A 24320-nucleotide genomic window follows, 5' to 3' on the forward strand; every position below is an offset into this window, starting at 1 on the left:
CATGGGCACGCTATCACCATCTCTGACACAGTTTTAGGAACATTGACAACCTGGGTGCACAAAGAAATGGAAGTCAAATCATAATATTCAGTTTTGAGTTTATTAAAATATGACACTGTGCATATATGGTAAGTCATTTTGTAAGTAAGCATATTAGGAAGTGTTTAAGGAACTGCAAACTTTCCTGTGTGGCTGAGATAACACATGAGCACAGTGTTAATGCAGTCACTGAATTATTAAACAGCAGAGTCTTGCTCAATCAGAACTAGGGCTGTGTGTTGCATTTGCATTTTATTTCTATTATGGAAGTAGAGTAACTTCAAATAGTGTCACAGTGGAAGCTGTTGTGTCGGTGTGACTGGATGTCCTATTGGCAATTAGGTAATTATCAGGATGGAACTACACTGGATTTTTTTTTTAAATGATGGTGGTATTTTGCAACCACATTAAAGCAGCTAATTAAACTTACATCTCAAGTTTAAAAAAACTTTGTTGAGGAAAGCTTTTCCTAAGGCTGCTTAGTAATGGACAAATAAATATCTTCAGACTGTAAAAGCAGTTGTGTACTTCTGTGACTGAACAGTCCTTACTTACAGTAAGGATGACATATATGTCCTTCAGCACTCTGTACATTTACAGAATCACAGAATCAACCAGGTTGGAAAAGACCTTTGAGATCATCAAGTCCAACCTATTACCCAACACCATCTGATCAACTAAACCATGGCACCAAGTGCCTCATCCAGTTTCTTCTGAAACACTTCCAGTGATGGTGACTCCACCACCTCCCTGGGCAGCACATTCCAATGGCCAATCTCTCTTTCCGTGCAAAATTTCTTCCTAACAGCCAGCCTGAACTTCCCCTGGCACAGCTTGAGACTGTGTCTTCTTGTTCTGGTGCTGGGTGCCTGGGAGAAGAGACCAACCTCCACCTGGCTACAACCTCCTTTCAGGTAGTTGTAGACAGCAATAAGTTCTCCCCTGAACCCTCTCCTCTTCTCCAGGCTAAACAACCCCAGCTCCCTCAGCCTCTCCGCACAGGGCTGTGCTCCAGACTCCTCCCCAGCTTTGTTGCCCTTCTCTGGACACCTTCCAGCAACTCAACATCTTTCCTAAACTGAGGGGCCCAGAACTGGACACAGGACTCAAGGTGTAGCCTAACCAGCGCTGAGCGGAGGGCAGAATGACCTCCCTGCTCCTGCTGGCCACACTGTTCCTGATGCAGGCCAGGATGCCCTTGGCCTTCTTGGCCACCTGGGCACACTGTTAGCTTGTATTCAGCCTACTGTTGACCAGTACTCCCAGGCCCCTTTCTGCCTGGCCTCTCTCAGCCACTCTGACCCCAGCCTGTAGCACTGCCTGGGGTTGCTGTGGCCAATGTGCAGAACCTGGCACTTGGATGTGTTCAATCTCCTGCCCTTGGACTCTGCCCATCTGTCCAGCCGGTCAAGGTCTCTCTGCAGAGCTCTTCTACCCTCTAACAGATCAACTCCTGCCCCCAGCTTGGTGTCATCTGCAAATTTACTGATAATGGACTCAATCCCCTCCTCCAGATCATCAATAAAGATATTGTACAGGATGGGGCCCAGCACTGATCCCTGGGGGACACCACTAGTGTCTGGCTGCCAGCTGGCTGTGGCACCATTCACCACCACTCTCTGGGCTCAGCCTCCAGCCAGTTCCTAATCCAGCTCAGAGTGCTGCTGTCCAAGCCAGGGGCTGACAGCCTGGCTAGGAGTTTGCTTGTGGGGGGTCCAAGTGGCTCAGCAGGTCTCTTAACTGCTTCCTCCTGGATCACAGGGGAACTATACTGCTCCCTGTTTCCATCTGCCAGCTCAGGAGGCCACTTGTCCTGCAGACAACCTGTCCTGCTATTGAAAATGGAGGCAAAGAAGGTGTTAAGTAACTCAGCCTTTTCGTAGTCTTTTGTTACAATATTCCCCTCCATGTCCACTACAGAGTGGAGCTTGTCCTTGCCTCTCCTTTTGCCATTAATACATTTATAAAAACATCTTTTATTGTCCTTCACAGCAGTGGCCAGTCTAAATTCTAAATGGGCTTTTGCCTTTCTAATTTTTTTCCCACATTTAGCCTAATGAAGTACACTCATTCATATTCTGCCATTAAACATGATGTAGTTTTGGTTTACCTAGTCTGAGAAATTTTGTTGTAAGACACTGTGGCCGTTTGACGCTGTGCCTTTAAGAAAGGGGCACACTGGCTAAATGTTTGTAAAATATTTTGGTATTCTAAACGAATTTCATTGGTAGGATTGTGGGAGGTCAGATTGGACCCGGGGGAGCTGGGAACTTTCTCTCAGTCTTCCTTCCTTCGCTGTCCCTCTCGGCTGGATCTGCTTCTGGGATTCTGGCCAACTAAGATAAGATACTAACTCCTGTGCAAGGCCTTTCTTCCTTTCCTGCCCTGTTAACCGTCCTCGTCTCTTCTTCTACCTCTTTGGGGGAGAAGGGAGGTAGGGGGGTGAAGGGGGCACAGGGGGAAGCCCCCTCTGTGGGGGGTCTGGTTTCTGGTTGAGTTCATTTGCTGTATATTCCTGTATATATTGTAAAATCCCTGTATTTGTTGTGTTACATAGAATCTGTTTCCTTGTAAAATATAATCTCATTTTCTCTGACTGGGTTTAGCCGTGGTCTCTTTCTCAGTGGGGGAGGGAAAGCAGAGCCTTTCCTTTCAAACCACCACAGACACTGAGATTAAGAACCCATCAACTCCAGGCCTGAGTACCAAATTTGTTCTCAAGAGGGCTGCAAATACTACAATTGACTTAGATGTGTTTTCAGCAGCTATTTAAGAAACTTAGTATAGAATACATAGAATACATAGAATAAACCAGGTTGGAAGAGACCTTCAAGATCATCACATCCAACCCATCAACCAATCCAACCTACCTAAATGTATGTATCTAACATTCAGAACATTCAGAACACAGGTAATCCCACTAGTTCTACAGGAATTACTTTTGCTCCATATTATCCAAGCTGGGTAAGAAAGGGTTTCAATTACACTGCCAGTATGAAATCACACCAAGTGCTACTAATGCACACGAGTAAGCCAGTGTACATAGCACTCCTGCATTATTACTACTATAGTTACTGAAGTGTTCAAAGATCTTCAGCAATTTATGTCAGGTTCTGAACCATATATGTTAAAAAGATATCTCAATAATGTATTTTCAAAAGCAGTTGTTGATAGCCATGTCGATACGAATCAGACTTGTGTAGTTTTATGTTAACAAGAAAATAAGCATTTGCCTGCTTCAGACTCATCTTCTAAACACAGTGAAGAAAGGGATAGGAGAAAAGTACACTCAACATTTTTGTACAATCCTGAAACAGAATTATGAAAACTTTATTCTTGGGCAAAGCCACTGGTGATTCATCCTTTTAAGTATGATTTTATATATAGATGTGAGTTGGCTTTGAATCTACATAAATCACAAATAATTCTGCTGAAACTGGTGCATTTACATGAGGGTAAATCTGTCTTGAGATCAGAGTGCCTTTGTTTCCAGTAGGCATGGTTAGAACACTGTTTTACCTGGTGGAAATAGGTCTTACAAGTATAAACACTTTTGCTTTTCACTTAACAAAGGGGCAAAGACACATTTTATGTGCACTATGGCTTTCTATTGTGAAAGGAAGAGGCCTATCAGATATAAAGATAGTACAGAGACATTTTTCTACAGTAAAATAACTGTATTAAGGCTATATCCCTAGCATCAATACAGGCTAGGGGATGCAGGAATTGAGAGCAGCCCTGCAAAGGATTTGGGGGCACTGGTTGGTGAAAAGCTGGACATGAGCTGGTGACATGTGATTGCAACCCAAATGGGCAGTCGTATACCGGGCTGCATCAAAGAGGTGTGGCCAACAGATCAAGGGAGATGATTCTGCCTCTCTATGCCACTCTGGTGGAACTCTGCCAGCTCTGGAGTCCTCAGCACAAGGACATTAACCTGCTGGAATGGGTCCCGAGGAAGGCCACAATAAAGATTGGAGGGATGGAACAGCTCTCCTACAAAGAAAGGCTGAGAATGATGGGGTTGTTCAGACTGGAGAAAAGAAGGCTCTGGGGAGCCCGTATTGTGGCCTTTCAGCACATAAAGGGGAATTATAAGAATGATGGGAATAGACTTTTTAGAAGGGCCTGTTGCAATAGGGGTTTTAAATGAAAATAGCACAGCTCTAGAATAGATGTAAGGAGGAAATCTTTTACACTGAGACTGGTGGAACACTGGAAAGGTTGCCCAAAGTGGTGGTAGCTATTACATCTATGAAAACATTCCAGGTAAGGTTGGACAGAGCACTGAGAAACCTGCTCTAGCTGGAGATGTCCCTGTTCACTGCAGGAGGATTGGACTAGATGACCTGTACAGGTCCATCCCAACTCTAACTATTCTGTGATTCTATTCCCTTCACCCAGCCTAAGTTCACAAACTACACTCAGGCACACTCCTGAGATCTCACTTCTTTCACTGATATCAGGTCTACTATCAATATGGCTTCCATTTAAAATAAATTTAAAATAAAAAGGCACAGAAATAGAAATCTACAACCAGTCTGCACCATGAATTTTGCTGACTCTTCCTGAGTATGTGCTTCAATGAACATGTTCTCTTTCACTGTTTTTATTATCCGAGTGCCTTTCATTATTTGCAGAGAACTCCGCTCTGCTCTGCTCTCTGTTCTTGATGCAAACCGTTCTGCTTTATTTAGGCAAGCTTTCTCTCATGACTAGCAATACACATGTTCATTTTTAAATAATGAGGGATTCTACAGCTTTTCCTAGAATGCACTGTGTAGCATGTGTGTAAAAGCCACCTAGCTCAGCTCCCCTGCCGTAAAAGCAGGGCCATTCCCAACGAGACCAAGTTGCTCAGAGTCCTATCAATCCAGACCTTCAATGTCTCCAACTTGTTCCACTATTTCACTGATTGTTCCAATGGAACTTCACTTAAAAGTTCATGGGATGGCCAAGGGGAATAGAGGTTTTCTGTACCTTTTTTTTCTCTGTATACATTCCAAACAAGGATCCAACACCATTCCAACAAGCCTCCTATTAGTGGGACCCCTATGGCCTTTAAGTTGGGCTCTAAGTAGAAAAGACTTAAAATTTTATTCTCCTTGAATTTAGTTTTTTATAAAGCACTGTGTACTCTCAAGCCTGCTATCAACATACACAAAACCCCAGCAGTTCCACTTAAACTCTAGTAGGCTGTTATCAGTACAATAGAACTACAAAACTATTCTGAGCCTGATGTATGATGCAACAGCAATTGTGGCAATACTTCCACTCATTGAATTATGTTTTGTATCAGACTATAAGGCTATGGGGATAGTGTTAATGCAAATGTCTGTATTGGTTTTGGCTGAGCTAGAGTTAATTCTCCCCAGAGCATCTTTGATAGTGCTGTACTTTGCAGTGATGTAGCTGGGTGTTGATAACACATCACTGTTTTGCTATTGCTAAGTCAAGCACCAAGGCCATGCCTTTCCAACACTTTCCCCCCAACAGGAGGCTGAGTGATGGGCAAGATCTTGGGAGGGGACACAACTGGGCCAGCTCACCCAAACTGACCAAAGGGGCATTCCATGACATATGACATCAGCTCAGATAGAAAAGCTAAGTGAAAGAAGGAAGTGTTGATGGCATCCATCCTCTGGAGCAACTGCTGCACATATTGAAGCCCTGCTTGCCGGGAAGTGACCAAACATCATCTGCTGATGGGAAGTAGGGAATAACATCTTTGTTTTTCCACACACAGCCTTTGCTTTTGCTTTTCATTGTATTAAACTGCTTCTACCTTGACTTGTGGGCTTTTGGTTATATTTTCCCTATCCCCTGTCCATCTAAGGAGGGGAATGATAGAGTGGCTTTGGTGGACATCTGGTCCCCAACCAGGGCCAAACCACCACAATGTCTGTACAATGTGGCACCACAGGAGCACACTTGAGGTTTCCTTGTAAGATAAGGTCTCTTCCTTGGCTGAAAAGTAATGCTGCTGCTCTTCCACTCTCTTGTTTGAGGAAACTGAGCATTGTCTTACTTTAGCTGGTTTGTCTATATTTGTTGCAATTTCTTTAAATTCTTTAGGCTAATGGTGGGTAGTTGGAGTGTAATTAAGGGACTAAAAACTTCTCATACAGTGTCCATATTCTTTGTCTCAATAGAGTTTGGGCTTTTTGTTTGTTTTGGGGTTTTGTTTGTTTGTTTGTTTGTTTGAACGACCCTGTTACTGAAACAGTACACTTTGTCATATTTGGCCAGAGGTTTGATAATGCTCTTAGTTGTGCTAGATTAAAAAACAAAACAACCAAAACCAAACAACTAACCAACATCAAAACCCCAAACCAAACAACCCAAACAAAACTGTGAAGCTGTACCATAAGTAATTGCCTCATATCAATCCAAGTAAGAACCAGAAGGTTTTTGGAATTACTTGGAAGTGAGGCATTTTAACCATTGTTAAATGTTTTAACTCTTTGTTTGTCATCCTATAATCATGTCACGAAGCACTTCAGAAATTTAGTGAGCATCAATACTGTCATTGGTTTCAGAAGAAGCAAATCCATATCAATTCCTAATTTTCTCTAACACTGTGGTAAGTTCAAAAGAGATGCTTTGTCCTGTATTCCTTCTGTCATAGAACATTTGCTAACTTCAGGAGAAAGTTAGAGAAATACAGGTTTGAAGGTCAAATTTGCTATATTTGCTAAATATAGATGCTCAATGGGCGGAACAGCTTCACAGGTCTTGGTGTATTTTGCTTGGTACACTTCTCTGGTTTGTAACAAATCTTAACATCACAAATGTGAAAATTAATAAAATAGAAAATATTTGACAGCTGTTATGAATGTATCCTTTCTGATTTTCTGAAGGTAGAGTGCAGCAGGATATGCCCCATCTGCAACATTTTCACTCTCAGTTCACAAATATGTCACTGATGGATAATCTGAGAGGAAGCATAGCATTTTAATAGTCTCCTAAGTTGTATGCAACGTTGGAATAAAACTGTCATTGTTAAGAAAGCCTTCTCCATAAAATGACATCGCAGTGCATGCACCATTGCACAAGCAGAAAGACCAAAGCAGTTGAACAACGAAAATGTACTAATGGGGAATTGAAGTAGTAGAGGAATATTTAAAGAGCTCCTCTCACCTATTTTCCCTGTCTAAGGGCAATTTCCATTGAAAACCAGCTTTGTAAGGAACTGGCTGTGGTTGTACATTTCTCCTTGCGATACTGCTCAGGATTCTGGGACCTTTAATGCCATACGTGTTGTCAGTACTGCCACAGTTTACAGATGTGCAGCCAGACTTCTGCTATTTATAGATCCCTCTCTTGAAATCAGTACTGTACGGGGTTGTTATGCAGTGGCTGGCATGTTCTTTGATTTTATGCTTCCACCACATCAAGAAAATTCTACTCTTTACCTGGCATGGCAAAGGAGGCATATTTACGAAGCAGAGAGAGCACTATGAGGAAGAGAAATGCGATATTCATGAGAGCAGGGCACATACTGGGAGGGCTACCCGAAAGGAGAAGACATTAGAGAGAACAATCGTGCTCACCCACACTTAAGTGGCGCTTTTATTCTTAACTACCTCCGCAGGGCAACTGGGGAGGAGCCAGTGCCCCCGGTGTAGGTGAGGGCAAAGTCGCTGCAGCTTGGGTATAATGCTTGGGGGTCTGTGCAGGGCTGTGCTGCCTATCGTGCAACCGTGTGTCGCGTTCGTCAATTCGCTAAGTGCACGTCAATTAGTGGAAGGTCTGTTTATAGAAACGGGAAGTTTGGCACGCACTGGCACTTCGGCCTGTCTCCTCACATGCTCTCAGAGAAGCTGGGGCTGCATCCCGCAGCTTTCTGCTCGGTGACCTCAGCGAGGTCAGTACAGCCCTAGACAAGTAAACAAGGGCTGCTCAAGCCCCGTGCCGAGGAAACAGAAGGTACAGGGGGAGGAGATTCTTGCAGAAAATCGGGAGAGCCGGCAGGGCTGCCCGCTGGGCTGCAAGGCAAAGCACGGCACTCCTGCACGGCGTCTCCCCCCGCCTGGCCCACTCCGGCCCACCCACATTCTCGGGGACCCAGGCGGAAAGCCAGGAGCTCCGGGAGGCTGCCGAGCCGCGGGAGGGGTTCAGCGGGGCGCGAAGTTCCCTGCCCGGGGGGAAAGGAGGTGTGGGGCATGCGGGAAATCATGGCAGCACCGGCGGCAGGGACTAGCCGGAGCAGCCAGGGACCCAGGAAAGTTTATCTGCACTTACTGCTGCTGCTGCTAAGGGATCGCCTGGCGGGGCTGGAGGAGCTCGGGCGCCGGGCTCCGCCGCGCATCCTTACCTCGCTACTGTCGGCGGCGTTCTCCGCCATTTTCCTCCTGAGGAGAAGGCAGCGGGAGGAATGTTTCATTCCCATAAGAGCTAGCCAAGGGACTGGGTCTTCGGGGCTGGTGTTTTTGTTTGTGTTTTCCAAGGTCTCCAGACACGGGTGCGCGTCAAAAGATAGGGAGAGAGGGGAAAAAAAAAAAAAAAAAGGAAGAAAAATGCCACCAACCCCCCCACCCACAAACCCCAAACCCCAGCAATAATTCAGTGAGCTCTGTCCTTTCTGCGTCGTCCACAGAAATGTTTGTCTCCTCTTGGCATCGGGAGCTCCTTGGGCACTTGCAAGTCCTCTTTCTCCCCTCTTCCACCTCCGCTGAGCTCTTGGTATGGGTAGAGGCGGCACACGCTCTTCAGGTTAAACTAAAGGCTGCCGGGCTGCGAGTCCTCCCCTTCAGAGAAAGCAGTTGGGCTAAAGAGAAGAGAAGCACCAGCTAAACTGAACTTGGGCGTGCAGTGACCAACTGGGCATCTTTGTGTCCTGTGGCTGCTCTTCCAGAGGCAGAGGGAGCCAGAGACAAAGCAACAGGACAAGGAAATCATAGCCCTTTATTTTGCTTCTTTGGGCTCTTCTTTCTCTCTAGGTTCCAAAAAACTTCCTTTAAAGATGGTCACAGAATTTGCCACCCTCTTCCTATGTGTATCTTCTGAAATAGCAATCCCTCCTCCTCCTTGTCCTTTTCCTCTCCTCCCCCTTCTCCTCCTCCTTCCCCCGTCCTGCCCTGCCCTCTCCTGTTCTTTCTCTCCCTACTCCTACTCCTGGGCAGAGCTCGGTGCCCTTCTATAGGAATTGCAATTCCTGTGTCTTTATTATGAAAAAAGCCACAAACCAAAACACGTATGAAGCCCCCCCCCCCAGCCATCGCCAGCATCCTCTCACACACAAGCATGCATGCACAGACACACGTTGTCTGCCTCGCAGACATGTAGGATTTGGTTTTGTTCTCCATCCCTCCTTTTAAATCAGGAAGGCTTTTCTTCACAAGGGCTCTCGGCAAGGCTCTTAGAGAGCAATCTCAAAAGTCTGCTCCAGCTTCTCTCCTCGGAGCAGACCTGCGCGTGTGTGCTCCCAGCTTCTGTTGTACTTGGAAGTTTTTCAGCAGGGCCATACTCCATCAGATTGCTGTGAACTACATAGAAATACAGTGCCGATAGGGCTGCATCTCCTGCTGAAAAGGGAGGGGGTGGAGAGAGGGGTCTTGCTGGGGAGGGAAGGGGCTAAAGATGATTTGAAGTTCATTTTAACCTTTTCCTAATGACATCTTCTTCTGTGGGAGTGCATTGCCACCTTCCCCACACGTTTATCTTGCTTTCACTCCTCCGGGTACTTTCTAGTTCTGAGTTGTCAGCAGGGAGGATTAAATTTACCTCACTCATGTTGCTGTGGGAAAGGGCGGGAGAGGGGGCGTATTACATAATTAATCTTTCCAACTTGCACTTTCAACAGCTTCATCTCCAGCCCACTATTCTCACGTTACTTTTTTGTTTTTATAAGGAGGCGGTGAGAAAATAATGCTGCTGTGTGGGTGTGTGTTGCTCGAAGGATTTCAAGGGCCTGAACAGGAGTTCAAACTACTCTGAGTAGTTTGAAATAATCTCCTCTGGGGGTGCCAGTGGAGACTTGGAGAAGAGGTTTGAAAAATTACTTTTGATGCATATTTTAAGTATCTAGTTGGCTCAGATTATGATAGATCTGGGGTTTTGAGTTTTTGTCCTCTGCAGCCTATTTTAGTGCCTTTTAACTAGAGTGGATCCTCAGCTGACCTCTGGAATACTGACATACCGTGAAGTACTGCCAAAATAACAGGAGGTCCCTGGGCACACAGGAAGCTGAAATATTCCTGAAAATGAGGAGTGGAGATAAAGAATGTGAATTAAAGAGCAAAACTGTTCTCCTACCCTGTAGGTATAAGGAGATGGGTCCATGAAAATTAAGCAAATTTCTCTAGTTCATTTGAATGACCTTTGCAAATTCGTGTTCAGCTACAGATCAGTAGGTATAGATTTCAGGGATTTGTGATAGTTTACATGGAAATAAGCAACACAAGGAAGCAGAAGGTGTGTGGTATGCTGAAATGCCAAGTGACAATGAAAGTATGCCATATAGGGCACAATGGTATCAAATCCTGTCTGACAAATTCAGTGGCTTTTTATGATGGGGACACAGCGTTGATGGAGGAGGGAAGAACAACTGATAGCATCTTCCTGGACTTGTGCAAGTTGTTCAGCACTGCCCTGCATGACATCCTGGTCTCTAAATTGGAAGGAACATCAATTTGATGGATGGACAACTCAGTGGATAAGGAGTTGGCTAGATGGCTGCTCTCAAAGACTTACAGTCAATGGCTCAATGTCCTCATGGAGGCCAGTGACAAGTGGAATCCCTCAGGGATCAGTACTGGGACCAGTGCTGTTTAACATCTTTGTCGGTGACATGGGCAGTGGGATCCAGCGCATCCTGAAGCAAGTTGGCCAATGACACCAAGCTGTGTGGTGCAGTCAACGTGCTGGAGGGAAGGGATGCCATCCAGAGGGACCTTGACAGGCTGGAGAGGTGGGCCCGTGTCAACCTCATGAAGTTCAACAATGCCAAGTTTGCAAGGTCCTGCACTGGGTTGGGGCAATCCCAAGCACAAATACAGGCTGGGTGATGAGTGGGTTGGGAGCAGCCCTGCACAGAACTACTTGGGGGTACTTGTTGATGAAGCACTTGACATGAGCTAGCAATGTGTACTGGCAGCCCAAAAAGCCAGCCATATCCTGGGCTGCATCAAAAGCAGGTCAAAGGAAGTGATTCTGACTCTCTACTCTGCTCTTGTGATACCACACCTGGAGTACTGCATCTAGCTCTGGAGCACTGTATCTAGCTCTGGAGCCTGCAAGAAAAAGCCATAGAGAGGGTCCAGAGGAGGGCAACAAAGATGATCAGAGTTGTCCTACAAGAATAGGCTCAAAGGAGTTGGGTCTGTTCAGCCTGGACAATAGAAGCCTTCAGGGAGAACTGTTGGTCTTCCAGTACCTGAGGGGGAGGCCTACAGGAAAGCTGGAGAGGGACTTTTTATAAGGGCATGTGGTGATAGGGCAAGGGGCAACAGTTTTAAACTAGAGCAGGGTAGAAATATTAGACATTAGGAAGAAATATTAGACACTAGGAGGGTGGTGAGACAGGAACAGGTTGCCTGGAGAAGTTGTGAATGCCTCATCCCTGGAGTGTTTAAGACTAGGCTGGATGAGGCCTTCAGCAACCTGCTCTAGTGTGAGGTGTCCCTGCCCATGGCAGGGGGCTTGGAACTAGGCAATCTATAAGGTCACTTCCAACTCAGTCCATTCCATGATTTTGTGATTCTATGATATGAAAAGGAGAGGAGGTTATAGTCACACAGCCATACAGCTTGAGATTTGACCTCTGTGAGATACTTTGCAGAGCAATTTGATCATTACATTTTTTCACAAGCTTCTGATTTCTTGCTGCTCCTTTACACTCGCTTTTAATCTGACACTTAAAGTTCTTTCATAAGCTCTTCACTGCTGCTACTGTTTTCTTCAATGATTATTCACATCTCCTTTGTTTATAGAATTTATTTCACACCTTCTAAGTATTTGGCTCAAATAATGACAGAAATGGACGCAGGCCATTCCCACTTTCTTTGGGGCATTCGTAGAGTCTTGAAGGTGGTAAAACTCTTCAAACTTGAAAACCCTCATACCATTGCTGATAAAAGCTATTTTACAGTATTCCAAAGCTATCCTCACAGTCTTGTGCTATGGAACTATTTTTTAAAGTAAGTACTTAGAGTTCTAGATGGTAGAATAAGGAAAAAAAAATGGAAATGAAAAATTACCTTCTCTGCAGTCTTTGTCACAGTGTGGTTCTCTGCTGTGTCATGAATTGGTGAAGGCATGTAGTTTTAGTCAGCATGCACTTGGGCTAACCTCAGTAGTTTTAATGTGTCTTTTCTACTTTCAGATGATAACACACAGCTAAACTTAGCTTAGTGGAAACTAAAATCAGCCAGGGTTCTATATAGAGAAAAATAATTTGATTTTTCAAAACTACTCCAGGACATATTTTCCAGTTTTCTCTGGCAGCTGGGTCTGTGTTTCTGTTACAGCTCAATCACTGTTTAGTCAGCTAAATGAGACATTGGATACTCAAAAGCACTCAGCAACGGGCAAAAGGCAGAGATTTAATATGTCCTTCCTTCCTCAGATACTGCGTGACTTAACCTTGGCATCTATTTGTATCCTCCTCTGTTGCCTTGTGCACACAGATAGTACTGACTGCTCATACTTGAATGTGATGTTGATGCTTTACAGATACCACAAAAACCTCCCGGTCTTACAGTTGCCAGCATGAGAGAGAGGCTGTGGATATTGCCTACCTAGACTTTTGAAAAGCCTTTGACACCATTTCTCACGGAATTCTCCTGGAGAAATGGGCTGGTCGTGGCTTGGGTGCACACATGCACTGCTGGATAAAGCACTGCCTGGGTGAAAGGGCCCAAAGAGTGGTGACCAGTGGAGTTAAATCCAGCTGGCAGCCAGTCACAAGTGGTGTTCCTCAGGGCTCAGTGTTGGGACCACTTCAGTTTAACATCTTTATTGATGATAAGGGACCTGGGGGTTCTAACCTACAGGCAGCTGATATGAGCCAGCAGTGTGTCCAGGTGGCCAAGAAAGCCGATGGCATTCTGGCTCGTATTAGAAATACTGTGTCCAGCAGGAGTAAGGAGGTGATTGTCCTCCTGTACACAGTACTGGTGAGGCCATACCTTGAGTATTGTGTCCAGTATTGGGCACCTCAATACCAGAGAGATGTTGAGGTACTGGAGCAAGTGCAGAGAAGGACAAGGAAGCTGTGAAGGGCCTGGAGAATCAATCTGATGAAGAGTTACTGAAGGAGATGGGGATGGTTAGTTTGAGGAAGAGGAGGCTCATCCCTCTCTGCAACTATGCAAAAGTGTGTTGTAGAGAGGTTGGTGCTGGTCTCTTCTCCTAGGTAATTGGTGATAGAACAAGAAGGAATGGCTCAAGATTCAAAAGGGTAGGTTTAGACTGGGCATTAAGATTTTTTTTTTCTCAGAATGAGTAGCCAGACAATGGAATAGGCTGCCCAGGGAGGTGGTTGAGTCACCATCCCTGGATGTGTTTAAAGGTCATTTAGATAGAGTGCTTTGGGATATGGCTTAGGGGTGAACTTTGTAGAGTAGCCTCAATGGTTGGACTTGATGATCCCAGGGGTCTTTTCCAACATGAGTGATTCTGCAGTTCTGTGATTTACACATACAGGTAGTTGTATGCACACACATTGAACATGAGATGTATGAGCTTTCAAACTGTTTAGGGGACAAATTCTACCCTCAGACATGTGAATGTAGGTCCTCTTGACATATGTAGTTATCTACAGGTCACAGCTGGCCATTAGAACTGAGCATGGGTAGAGACTTCTGATCCACTGTTTTGTTAGATCTCAAGGAAAAGAGTACTTGTCCTGAAGAAAATGTCATGGTAGTATAAGTACATTTATTACATAGCCAGGAGATGTCAAAAGCACCTTCTGAATTTAAATAGATCATGTATAAGTACTGTGAAGGTCACAAAGTATTACCACTGCTAAACAGAAAATAGAAAGGGAAGTATTACTTCAGATTTCCAATAATAGCAGCTGTGATTGAGGCTGCTTTGCTACTTGCTGAGTGTGGCAATAATGCCGTGCTGGTCTTCAGAAGATTCAGACTTATTGCCAGCTTTGTCACTAGCTTGGATGACATCCAAAAGTCTGCACTTGAGATGGGATAATCCTGTGCATTAGTACAGAGTGAGACATCATAGCAATACTGATGGAAAGTATCTGGGGGTTATGGGGTGGTGATGAAACTGGGTTGAATATCATCATTCAAGGTGAACTTTATAATTATTTATGTTAATGGAAAGTGGCCAACAGAGCAAAGGAAGTATGAGGATGCATCTTTGATTCTGTGTGCAGTGCTGGGGGTCCCCTGGTTTAACAGGTAGATGGATATGTTTGAGATGATTTGGTGAAAGACTCTGCTGCAGAGTCTAGAAGTGGCTGAGAATAGTCAGGTAGGAATTAGGGCTTCTCCCCACAAAATGGTGGCAGGATGATTAGCCCAGCTGAATTGCATATACATCAATGCACACAGCATGGGCAATAAACAAGAGGAGCTGGAGCAAGAAACTATGAGATAGCTGTCATCACAGAAACCTGGTGAGGTGACTCACACAGCTGCAATCGATGGCTACCAACTTTTCAGAAGGGATAGGTGAGAAAGAAGAGATGGTGGGGCAGCCCTCTATATTAGGGAGACATATGAATGCCTACAAATTAGTGGTAATGATGACAGAGTTGAGTCTGTATGGGTAAGAATCAGGGGAAGGGCCAACAAGGCTGATACTGTGGTGGCAGTCTGCTGTAGACCATCCAGCTAGGATGAAGGTGAATGAAATATTCTGTAAGAAGCTGGGAGAGGTTTCATGATCGCTACCCCTGATGCAGCTGGTGAGGGAGCCAAATAGGGAAGGTGCACTCTTTGTCCTGCTGATTATGAACAGAGAAGGACTTGTGGAGGAAGTAACAACTGTAGGCAGTCCAGAGCACAGCAACCATGAAATGACAGAGTTTTCAATTCTTAGGGAAACAAAGATCAGTGAAACTGCCACCCTGGACTTCCAGAGGGCAGCCCTTGGCCTGTTCAGGAGACTGATTGACAAAGTCCTTGGGAGGTAGTCCTGATGGGTAAAGGAGTACTACAGGAAGGCTGGACATTCTTCAAGAAGGAAGTATTCAAGATACAGGAGTACATACATAGAATACATAGAATAAACCAGGTTGGAAGAGACCTTCAAGATCATCGCGTCCAACCCATCAACCAATCCAACACCACCCAAACAACTAACCCACAGCACCAAGTACCCCGTCAAGTCTTCTCCTAAAAACCTCCAGTGATGGCGACTCCACCACCTCCCCAGGCAGCCCATTCCAATGTGCAATCACTCTCTCTGTATAGAACTTTTTTCTAACATCCAGCCTGAATCTCCCCTGGTGCAGCCTGAGACTGTGTCCTCTTGTTCTGGTACTGCTTGCCTGGGAGAAGAGACCAACATCTGTCTGTCTACAACCTCCCTTCAGGGAGTTGTAGAGAGTAATAAGGTCACCCCTGAGTCTCCTCTTCTCCAGGCTAAGCAACCCCAGCTCCCTCAGCCTCTCCTCGTAGGGCTTATGTTCCAAGCCCCTCACCAACTTTGTTGCTCTTCTCTGGACTCGTTCCAGCAAGTCAACCTCCTTCCTAAACTGAGGGGCCCAGAACTGGACACAGTACTCGAGGTGCGGCCTAACCAGTGCAGTGTACAGGGGCAGAATGACCTCCCTGCTCCTGCTGGCCACACTGTTCCTGATGCAGGCCAGGATGCCATTGGCCCTCTTAGCTGCCTGGGCACACTGCAGGCTCATGTTCAGTCTACCGTCGACCATCACCCCCAGGTCCCTCTCAGCCTGACTGCTCTCCAGTAGGCTGTCCCCACGTCCCAAAAGCTAAGGCAGCTGAGAAGAAGACCAGCCTGGCTGGAATTCAGGAACAAAAGGAGAATTTATGGCCCTTGGAAGAGGGGGCAGGCTCTCACAAAGACTAAAAAGATGTAGGAAGTCTCTGCAGGGAGAAAATTAGGAGAGCCAAAATCTAACTAGAACTCAACCTGGCTACTGCTGTTAAAGACAATTTAAAATGTTTATATAAATACATTAACAAAAAAAGGATTAGAGAGAATCTCCATTCTTTATTGGATGCAGGGGGAAACATGGACAAAGGATGACGAAAAGGCTGAGGTACTTAATACCTTCTTTGCCTCAGTCAGATAACTGGGGAGGTCCCAGTGGACCAGAAGGTAGGAAATGTGACAGCCATCTACAAGAAAGGCTGAAAGGAAATACAGAACTGTCAACCTGACCTCATATATGGGACAACCAGGTGATCAGGCACAGTCAGCATGCATTTATGAAAGGCAGATTCTGCTTGATGAACCTGAGCTCTTCCTATGACAAAATGACCTGCCTAGTGGATGAGGGAGAGGCTGTGGATGTTGTCTACCTAAAGCATTCTCATGAAAAAACTGTCTGCTCCTGGCTTGGATGGGCATACACTGGCTGGATGGCCAGGTCCAATGAGTGGTGGTGAACGGAGTTAAATCTAGCTGATGGCTGGTCACAAGTGGTGTTCCTCAGGGAATGATGGTCCTAATACTGTATAGTTTATCTTCTGTTTACCATCTTTATGATCTTGGTGAGGAGATAGAGTGCACCCTCAGTAAGTTTGTAGACAACAACAGATTGGGTGGGGTGAGGATGTTGATCTGCTCAAGGGTAGGGTCTTGGACAGACTGGATTGATGGGCTGAGGATAACAACGAGCAAGGCCAGGTTCTGGGTCTTACACTTACTGGTGGAACTGGCAGAGAAGAATGGGGACATATAAGGAAACTGAGCATCAAGAGACCTGGTTAGAAAATCTGAAGCTCAGTACTGTGATCTTACTGTGATCAGTTGGAGTTAAATCTAGCCAGGGAGATCAGGTGGAATAGCAAAAGTTTCTATAGGTGGATTAATGGCAAAAGGAAGACTAAAGAAGGTGTGGGCCCCTCAGAAAGGAAGTGGGAGAAATGGTGACAAATGATGTGGAGACGGCTGAGGTTCTCAATGACTTCATTACCTCAGTCTTCACTGGCAAGGGCTCCAGCTGCACTCCTGATATCACAGAAGATAAAGGCAGGGGCTGGAAGAAGGAACAGCCCACTGTAAGTGAAGATCAGGTTCATGACCACCTGAAGAGTGTGAGAATACACAAGTCCATGGGACCCAACGGTGAAGGGTTAAACTTGGAGAGCAGAGCTCCAAGCACCACCAGGCTGATGGGGGGAGATGTATTAGCCTTGACGGGTCATAAACCATGGGAACACAATCACATCCTGGGCTGCATCAAAAGAAGCAGATCCAGAGAGGTGATTCTGCCACTTTGCTCTGCTGACACCTCACCTGCAGTACTGTGTGCAGCTCTGGAGCCCTCAACACAGGAAAGGACATGGACCTGATGGAGAGGGTCAGAGGAGGGCCATGAAGGGGGCTGGAGCAGCTCTGCTATGAGGACAGGCTGAGGGAGCTGGGGCTGTTCAGCCTGGAGAAGAGGAGGCTCTGGGGAGACCTGATAGCAGCCTGCCAGTACCTGAAGGGGGCCTACAGGAAGGATTGAGAGAGACTGTTTACAAAGACCTGCAGTGCCAGGACAAGGCATAATGGCTTCAAACTAGAGAAGGGCAGATTTAGATTGGCTATCAAGAACAAGTTCTTTACCATGAGGGTGGCGGAGCAGTGGAACAGGTTGCCCAGGGAGGTAGGTGGTGGAGGCTCCTTCCCTGGAGATATTCAAGGTGAGGCTTGACGAGGCCCTGGGTAGCCTGGTTGAGTTGGCAATGCCCCTGCTGACTGCAGGGAGGTTGGACTGGATGACCTTTGGAGGTCCCTTCCAGCCCAGCCCATTCTGTGATTCTGTAAGTAGGAAAATAAGAATTGTTCCAAGAGAGAACTGGGAACTGCAAACAGGAAGAAGTGTAACTAGAAGAAAAAAAAATATGATAGCATTTTTAACCAGTTTGTGTGTTTTTTTAAAGTGCCTGTTGATGACTCAGATGATTTTACCTCAGCTGTGAGGCTTCAATATTAGCTAATACTTTTGCTACGAGGTTTTTTTTCTTGCAATGTTTAAAATGGTCCCATTCTGAGTAGGCCACTATGCCCCGTGCTGTACCTGAGCGGTCTTCAAGAATTTGCCTCCTTTTACGACCCAGCTGTGTGAGAAGCGAGTACCCAGCTCTTTGAAGAAGCAGCTATGGTTTCACTCTCCTCCTGGGGAAAGTTGCCCCCATCATTGCATTTCATCTTACCTGTTGAGCTCCTCTGAAGGGTAAGCAGGAACCAAAGACATCTGTTATCAGCATGGTACTCACTTTACTGAGGGGAAAATGCTATCCCTGTCTGTGGGTCCAGACATCCCAAATGTCTCTTCACAGGTTGGAGCTATACAATTCCTCAGTTGGCTGAGCAGAATTGGAGGTGACAGTTTTGGAGGCAAAGGTCAGCCGGGGAGGGTGTGGATGGGTAAGAATCCCAAAGCATTAGAAAAGATCTTGAAGACCAGTGAGTCCAACTGGACATTAAGAGCATCTGGCATACATACAGGGAAGCATCCTGCTTTTCTCCATTTTTCCATACAAGATAGACTGGCTTCAATTTTGTGCTTTATTTTGAAGGGATGTGGATGAAACAATCAGCTGGATTAAGAAGAAAGGGCAGCTGATGGCCTCAGACAGTTCTGGCAGAGACTTAGCCGGCATAGCAGGCTTTATTGTACAAGCGTGAAGGCCTGGAACGGGATCTCGCAGCTCTGGCAGATAAGGTACTGTTGCATTTAGAGAGGGATAAATTTGGTAAGAGACAAATCCATTTATGTTCTAGCCAGTCCTCAATAATTCAAAAAGGGCACGAAGGAAGACCCAGGAGGCTACAGGCCTGTCAGCCTCACCTCCATCCATGGAAAGATGATGCAACAGCTTGTTCTGGGCATCATCTCAAAGCGTGTGGAGGAAAAGAAGGTGAAGAGATTGGGAGCACAATTTGTGTTCTTTGTTATTCCCTCCAACTGCAGGGAATGACGTGGTGGTAAACAGAAGAGCCAGCAGATTAATGCCTGTCTCTGAGCCTGGAGCTACTGGCAGGACTTTGGGTTCTTTGACCATGGATTGATTTACAAGACAGCAGGCCTGCTGGCAACAGACAGGAAAAGCTTATCTTGCAGGGGAAAATGGGTTCTAGCACAAGAGTTAGCAGGGCTCATTGAGACAGCTTTAAACTACATTTGAAGGGGAAGGGTGGTGCAACTGGGCTTGCCAGGAAGGTGCCTTGGTGTAGTAGGGGCAGCGTGCTGGTGTTTTGGAAAGCTGGAAAGCTTAGCACCCCTTCAAGGCTGAAAGCTGCATGCTCAACTCCCTTCCCGAAATGCTTATACACCAATGCACGCCGCGTGGAGAAGAAACAAGAACAACTGGAGATCTTCCTGTGCAGTCACAGGCACACGATCTCATTCAGTTACTGAGACACGATGGGATAGCTCCCATGAGCAGAACGCTGTCATGGATGGCTATGTCATTTTTATAACAGACAGGCCAGCAAGGTGAGGTGGAGGCATTGCTCTTTATCTGAAAGAGCAACTGAGATGTATCAGGCTTTCCCTGGGAGCAGATGAAGAGCTAGTTGAGAGCTCGTGGGTAAGGATTAAGGGGCAGGCTAATACGAGAGACAGCTGTGGGTGATTATACACCTAATAAGGACGGGGAAGCAGATGGGGCCTCCTACAAACAGATGAGAGCAGCCTCACAATCAAAGGGTTTGGTTCTCACGGTGGGCTTCAAATCACCTTGATATCTGCTGGAAAGGCCACACAGCTAGGCATGTACATGCCAGGAGCTTCTTCCAGTCTGTTGATGATATCTTTTTGACTCAGGTGGTGGGGAAGCCAACAAGGAGATGCATACTACTGGATCGAGTGCTGACAAACAAAGAGAGACTGGTGGAGAACGTTAGGGCTGGGGACAGCCTTGGCAGTAGTGATCACGAGAAGACAGACTTCAAGATCATGGGTAGTAGGCACAAAAGAGTCAGGACTGCAAGCCTGGACTTCAGGAAGGCTAACTTTGTCCTGTGGTTTAGGGCTCTGGAAGGTAGGGGCCTCAAGAGAGCTGGTTGATATTCAGGAACCACTTCTTCCAAACTCAGGATCAGTGGATCCCTAAGAGCAGTAAATTAGGCAAGGGAAACAGGAGACCTGCATGGTTAAGCAGGGAGCTTTTTCAGGACATGGAAGAAGGGACGGATCACTTGGGAAGATTACAAGAAGGCTGTCCAAGTGTGCAGGGATGAAACGAGGAAAGCCAAGTCCTGCTTGGAACCGAACCTGGCTAGGGCCATCACGGTCCACGGGAAGGGTTTCTTCAAGCGTATCAAAGGGAAAACTAGAGAGAATGTGTGCTCGTTCTTGAATGAGGCAGGTGCCATGGTGATGCAGAGAAGGCAGAATTTACTGAATGCCCAGCTCAGCCCCCAGGAGTCCCTGACTTTGGGGATAACAGAAAAAGCCTGGAGGAGGATGTAATGGGTTGGGGCAGGTCCCCTCCCCACCACAGGCAGAAATAACGACTCAGACAAACGGATTGCAAAAGTGATGAAAGTTTAAATAGAAAGCAGTGAATGTTACAGAAAACCCAAAGCGCAGTGACAAAGAAAGATCCCATCCCCACATGAGGGTGCATGCAAAACCCCCAGGGCTCCTTCTTCCCCCTCCCTCTGCTGGGCTAGTCTCAGCTGGCCAGGCCTGAGACTGCCCATCCCCCTGTGGCCTTGGGCCCAATCAGGCCCATGGCCGGGAGATCTCTTCCCCAGTTACCAAGTCTCGGAGAGGGAAGGAAAGAGGAAGTGCCAGACTCCGCACTGGATCTTATAGTGGTGCAAAGAATTATGGTAGGAAATACACAATTTCCTGTGTCCATCCCTCTGGGCTGGACTTCTGGACACAGGAAGTGAATGCACCAGGGGGGCACCCAGCTCAAACTACAACATGCCACCCCTGTATTTCATACCATAATCCTTGCACCCAAACACATCATCAGATCAGAAAACTTCTGATGACATGTCCGGCGAAGTCCACATCTTCATCTGGGCGTCCACTCAAACAGTCTCTCATTCAGGCTCAAGTGTCAGTCCATTCCAGTTGTTCTTCCTCATGTGATGGAACCTCCCAGCGACGCAGTCCTTCTCCTGCAGTGTGAATTCCTTGTGGACTCCTTGGGACATCCTGGTCACCTGGAAATACCTCACAACTTCTCAGCCAAGCCTTTACTCTCATATTCAGCGGCAAATTCTCCACCCCTGGGGCAGGCCAGTCGGAACAATCCGGCTCCACGACTGCCTTTTTCAATCCATCCAGGGTGCCGCAGCCAACCGCTTTCACGCGGACCAAAGCTGCACGGATGCATGTCAGAGGCACTCCGCACCCCCCGGCTGGGCGCTCGCGTACCGAGGCAGGACAGCATCCGGCTGCACAACCTCCACCCCCAGCAGAGGGAGGAGCTGCGCCACAGCCCGCTGAAGAAGCAGGGAGGCGGAGCCAGGTGCTCGGCGCCATTTTTGGAACACGTCCGAAAACGCCAGGGAGATTTACAGCTGCCGCCGCCGCCTGAACGCAGCCCGGCTCGGGCAGTGCCGCCGCCGCCGCTTGAACGCGGCCCGGCCCGGCCCCCGCCGTCTCTGTCGCCGCGATGCAGAGTCCGAGTCACCTCCAGCAGTCGCTTGCCCGCTCGCCGCGGGTGTCCGCTCCCCGCAGCGGCCGCGGGCCGACCACACTCTGCTTGCCGCTGCCCCTCCTCCGCTCCCTGCCGCTCCGCAGAGAACGAGGAGAAGGCAGGTCTCGCCTTCTTAGGCTACTCGAGCATTCTTAAGCTACCCTGGGCAGAAAGTCACAGAAAGAACCACCCCTCGCTGTTCCCAAACAACAGGAGGGAATTCCATGCCATCAGCCACACACCAGCTATCCTTCTGCAGTCCACAGGAGTTCACACAGTCGCCCCGGTAGCACAAAACCTGAGCCCCAACTTTCCAAACCCAAACCGACGCCCAGAACTAAATTTAAACTCTCCATCTTTTGCAATCCGAGCTGCAGTTGGCCCCACGTTGGCGCGCCAAAATGTAATGGGTTGGGGCAGGTCCCCTCCCCACCACAGGCAGAAATAACGACTCAGGCAAACGGATTGCAAAAGTGATGAAAGTTTAAATAGAAAGCGGTGAATGTTACAGAAAACCCAAAGCGCAGTGACAAAGAAAGATCCCATCCCCACCTGAGGGTGCATGCAAAACCCCCAGGGCTCCTTCTTCCCCCTCCCTCTGCTGGGCTAGTCTCAGCTGGCCAGGCCTGAGACTGCCCATCCCCCTGTGGCCTTGGGCCCAATCAGGCCCATGGCCGGGAGATCTCTCCCCCAGTTACCCAGTCTCGGAGAGGGAAGGAAAGAGGAAGTGCCAGACTCCGCACTGGATCTTATAGTGGTGCAAAGAATTATGGTAGGAAATACACAATTTCCTGTGTCCATCCCTCTGGGCTGGACTTCTGGACACAGGAAGTGAATGCACCAGGGGGGCACCCAGCTCAAACTACAACAGAGGATCAAGGTAGAGGTCAATTAACCTGGATATCCATGGGTCCTGATATACCCATGAGAGCTGAGGGAGCTGGCAGAAGTCACTGCTGGGCCACTCTCCATCATCTTTGAAAGGTCCTGGAGAACAGGTGGTGTGCTTGAGGACTGGAGGAAAGCCAGTGTCACTCCATTCTTCAAAAAGGGCAAGAAGGAAGACCCAGGAAGCTCCAGGCCTCACCTCCATCCCTGGAAAGATGATGCAACAGCTTGTTCTGGGCATCATCTCCAAAGCACGTAGAGGAAAAGAAGGTTATCAGAAGCAGTCGACGTGGATTCACCAAGGGGAATTCACATCTGAATAACCTGACAAGCGTTCCATGAGGGCATGACTGGATGGACAGAGGAGGGGAGGGCAGTGGACATTGTCTACCTTGGCTTCAGCAAGGCTTTTGACACCGTCTCCACGGCATCCTCATAGGCAAGCTTAGGAAGTGCGGGTTAGATGAATGGACAGGGGGGTAGATTGAAAACTGGCTGAAAGATAAAGCTCAGAGGGTTGCGCTCAGTGGCAGTCTAGTTGGAGGTCTGTAACAAGTGGTGTGGCCCAGGGGTCAGTACTGCCTCCAATCCTGTTCAATAGGTTCATCAGCGACCTGGATGAAGGGATAGAGCATAGCCACAGGAAGTTTGCTGATGACACAGGCTGGGATGCGTGTCATCACCCTGACCGGGACGGGCTGGAGAGAGCTGAGCAGAGAGTAACCCTATGAAGTTCAACAAGGGCAAGTGTAGGGGACTGAACCTAGGGAGGAATAACCCCACATATCAGTACAAGATGGGGACTGATCTGCTGGAAAGCAGCTCTGTGGAAAAAGACCTGGGAGTCCTGGCGGACAACAGACAAGGCCAGCAATGTGCCTTTGTGTCCAAGGAGGCCAGCGGTATCCTGGACTGCATCAAGAAGAGTGTGGCCAGCAGGCTGGGGGAGGTTATCTGCCGCCTCTACTCTGCCCTGGTGAGGCCTCATCTGGAGTAGTGCGTCCAGATCTGGCCTCCCTAGACCAAGATGGACAGGGAACTACTTGAGAAGGTGCAGCAAAGGGCTGCAAAGATGATTAGGGGACTAGAAGGTCTGTCTTCTGAAAAAAGGCTGAGGGACTTGGGCCCTTTTAGCCTGGAGAGGAGACTGAGCGGGGATCTTACCAACGCTTATAAATACTTAAAAGAGCGGGATGGGGCCAGTCTTCTTTTCAAACTGGACAACTGCCTAAGTACCTGTGTGTGCATACAGCTATCTGCATGTGTAACTCCTAGAATCACATAATCACTCAGGCTGGAAAAGACCCCTGGGATCAAGTCCAACCATTGAGGCTCCTCTACGAAGTTCACCCCTAAACCACATCCCTAAGCACCACATCTACATGACCATTAAACACATCCAGGGATGGTGACTCAACCACCTCCCTGGGCAGCCTGTTCCAATGTCTGACTGCTCTTTCTGGGAAAAATTGTTCTTAATGTCCAGTTGGACTCACTGGTCTTCAAGATCTTTTCTAATGCTTTGGGATTCTTACCCATCCACACCCTCCCCAGCTGACCTTTGCCTCCAAAACTGTCACCTCCAATTCTGCTCAGCCAACTGAGGAATTGTATAGCTCCAACCTGTGAAGAGAC

At 47.3% G+C, this 24320-nt stretch overlaps 1 protein-coding gene across 1 annotated transcript in view; it reads right to left on the minus strand.

The window, feature by feature from the left end:
• The window catches only part of PRMT8 (protein arginine methyltransferase 8), a 74038-nt gene extending 65523 nt beyond the window's left edge, over positions 1-8515 (minus strand). The window contains exon 1 of the mRNA XM_009902852.2: positions 8357-8515. Within this exon, the coding sequence (XP_009901154.2) occupies positions 8357-8431 (75 nt within the window). The 5' untranslated portion in view covers positions 8432-8515. The remainder of the gene's footprint in view (positions 1-8356) is intronic.
• Between the last annotated feature and the right edge of the window lie 15805 nt (positions 8516-24320).

This window comes from Dryobates pubescens, chromosome 8, assembly GCF_014839835.1.
Source record: "Dryobates pubescens isolate bDryPub1 chromosome 8, bDryPub1.pri, whole genome shotgun sequence".
In the NCBI taxonomy this organism is placed as follows: Eukaryota; Metazoa; Chordata; class Aves; order Piciformes; family Picidae; genus Dryobates; species Dryobates pubescens.